At 55.5% G+C, this 2,282-nt stretch overlaps 1 protein-coding gene across 6 annotated transcripts in view; it reads right to left on the reverse strand.

The window, feature by feature from the left end:
* Window positions 1-874, reverse strand: part of FANCE (FA complementation group E) — a 13,683-nt gene extending 12,809 nt beyond the window's left edge. For all 6 annotated transcript variants that reach the window (XM_017522235.2, XM_017522238.2, XM_017522237.2 and 3 more), the window contains exon 1: window positions 373-874. In XM_017522235.2, coding sequence (XP_017377724.1) covers window positions 373-620 — 248 coding nt within the window. In that variant the 5' untranslated portion in view covers window positions 621-874. The remainder of the gene's footprint in view (window positions 1-372) is intronic.
* Window positions 875-2,282: the final 1,408 nt, after the last annotated feature.

The raw sequence follows: 2,282 nt of genomic DNA on the forward strand, positions 1-2,282 counted from the left end.
AAAGAAAGAAAGAAAGAAAGAAAGAAAGAAAGAAAGAAAGAAAGAAAGAAAGAAAAAGAGAGAGAGAAAGAAAAGAAAAGAAAAAGAAGGAAAGAAAGAAAGAGAGAGAGAGGAAGAAAGAAAGAAAGAAAAAGAAATGGAAGTATGCAATCAAAGCGATTTGCCTCCACTTATCATCACTGCTGCACTTTACAGCGAACAGAAGGCGTGTGCCTCGAGGCCCCGGATCCTCTGTGTCCCGCACACAGCAGGTGCTCAGTGAAGGGTGCCCCTGCTCAGAGTGCTGAGGGGCTTATTTCACCTCTCTGTGCGTCAGTCCCCCGACAGCCCCCGCCTCCCGTGCCCGCTGAGAGGCCGAGGGCGAGGACTTACAGCTCCAGGCGGCCGTCAGGCCCCTGCACGACCGGCTCCTCCTGGCACAGGGCCTCGAGCAAGCGGCCCCAGTCGAAGGGCTCCCCGCTGCGGCTGCTCAATGCTCGCAGCACCCCCAGGCCGCGCCGCGCCCCCTCGGGCCCCGCCTGCAGCGCCTGCAGCAGGAGGCGGGCAGGGGCCTCCAGCTGCGCCCAGGGCGCCGACTCCGCGCCCTCAGTCCCAGGGAACCCCGCGTCCGGGGTCGCCATGACAGGGCACGGGTGCCGCGCCGCCCCCGACTGAGGTTTGGGGCCTCAGCTCAGAGGCTGAGGGGAAAGGAGGACTCCAGCGCCGTCCCGACGCAGCGGCCGCAGCAGCGGCAGCGGGCCAGCTCCAGCGCCCGCTACAATCTCTTCTCAGTGCTGGAAGACCGGAGGAGCCTGTGGCCGCCCGGAGCTGCAGCAGTCGGCGCGCAGTCTGAAAGGGAAGAGAGGCGCGGCCAGCAGCCGAGCCTGAACAGGAGGCGGGCTCTAGGGAAGGGGCGGGGCCGGGCACGACCCCAGCCCGGTAGGGGCGGGGCCAACTCATAGGGCGTGGCCATAGGAGGGGCGTGGCCAAAACAAGGGGTTAGTTTGTAAGCCGAGTCGGGCCAGAGAGCCTGGAACGGGGTGGGGTAGGGCTTGATAGAGGGGCGGATCCGCCGCTGCCGGCCCCAACCCTCTCCCTGTCTCATCACTCCCTAAAATAGTGGAGTGGAGGGGTCCTGTTGCACTGGAGGACCCGCGCTGTATTTAAGCTGACGGCATGTTGCTTGTAGATCATGGACTTCACCATAAGATTTGACCACAATTTACCACCCCAGTTAGCTTCACCTCTTCCATAGGCCGAAAACTGCCATCATTTGAGTTTCAGTCCTCTCCAGAAATAGTATTTGATATACAAACATCCCCGAGAATGAGGTCGCAGTGAAACCTAACACCATCAATATGTTCAAAGAATTTCTTCTGAACTTCCTCCCAAAGACCAAGAAGTAGCGTTGCTCTGGTTGTTTATAGGGGGACAGGTGTGGTTCCACTTCCTAGGGTTGTTTAAGGAAGTCCGCTGGAGGAGGCAGGCTTCCAGCCAAGGGTGGGATCACTGCAGAGGGTAGGAAATAAGGGAGAAGAGCCCCACAATGCCTCCTAAACTTGCTTTGGGGACCAGCTTGTATTTCCTGTCTCAGCTTCTGCTGCCACACACATCCATTCATTCAGGAAATGTTTACTGAGCACCTAGGGACTGGGGATACTGGGAACAAAACAAAGATACTGGCCCTCATTGTCACACAACTGGTGAGAAACGGAAAGCTAATTAAACAATGTTTGCAATAAGTGTTCAAAAAGAATATAGCACCAGCAGGAGATAGCACGAGGTGCTTTTAAATAGGGTGGTCAGGCAAGATGAATGTGAAGAGGTTGGCAAGCCAGATAGAAGTCTGTGAGACGACCAATTCAGTCCTCCCTGGGGGGGTGGGGGTAGGGGGGCAGCAAGTGCAAAGGGTCAGGGAGAAAGCATGGTTAGAGCTGAGGGTACTTGCTGGAGGGTAATAGGAGTTGAGATCAGAGTGGGAACCAGGTCAAATCTTGTGAGCCCTGAGGTCACAGAGAGGACTTGGGCTTTCACTCTGAATAGTATGGAAAGCCATGGGAGTATTTGGAGCTTGATCTGATCTCTATTTGAGCCAAACTTTTCATTTTTTCCAAAATGATTTCAAGGGAGCTGTCAGGAAACACTAGTGATATTTCTTAGACAATGGCTGCTTTGCAAAGACCAAAATAGCAAGAAAGAAGTTTCTTCCAGCCGGGCGCAGTGGCTCAAGCCTGTAATCCCAGCACTTTGGGAGGCCGAGGCGGGTGGATCACGAGGTCAAGAGATCGAGACCATCCTGGTCA

The sequence above is a fragment of the Cebus imitator genome, unplaced genomic scaffold, assembly GCF_001604975.1.
Source record: "Cebus imitator isolate Cc_AM_T3 unplaced genomic scaffold, Cebus_imitator-1.0 Scaffold24, whole genome shotgun sequence".
NCBI lineage: Eukaryota > Metazoa > Chordata > Mammalia > Primates > Cebidae > Cebus > Cebus imitator.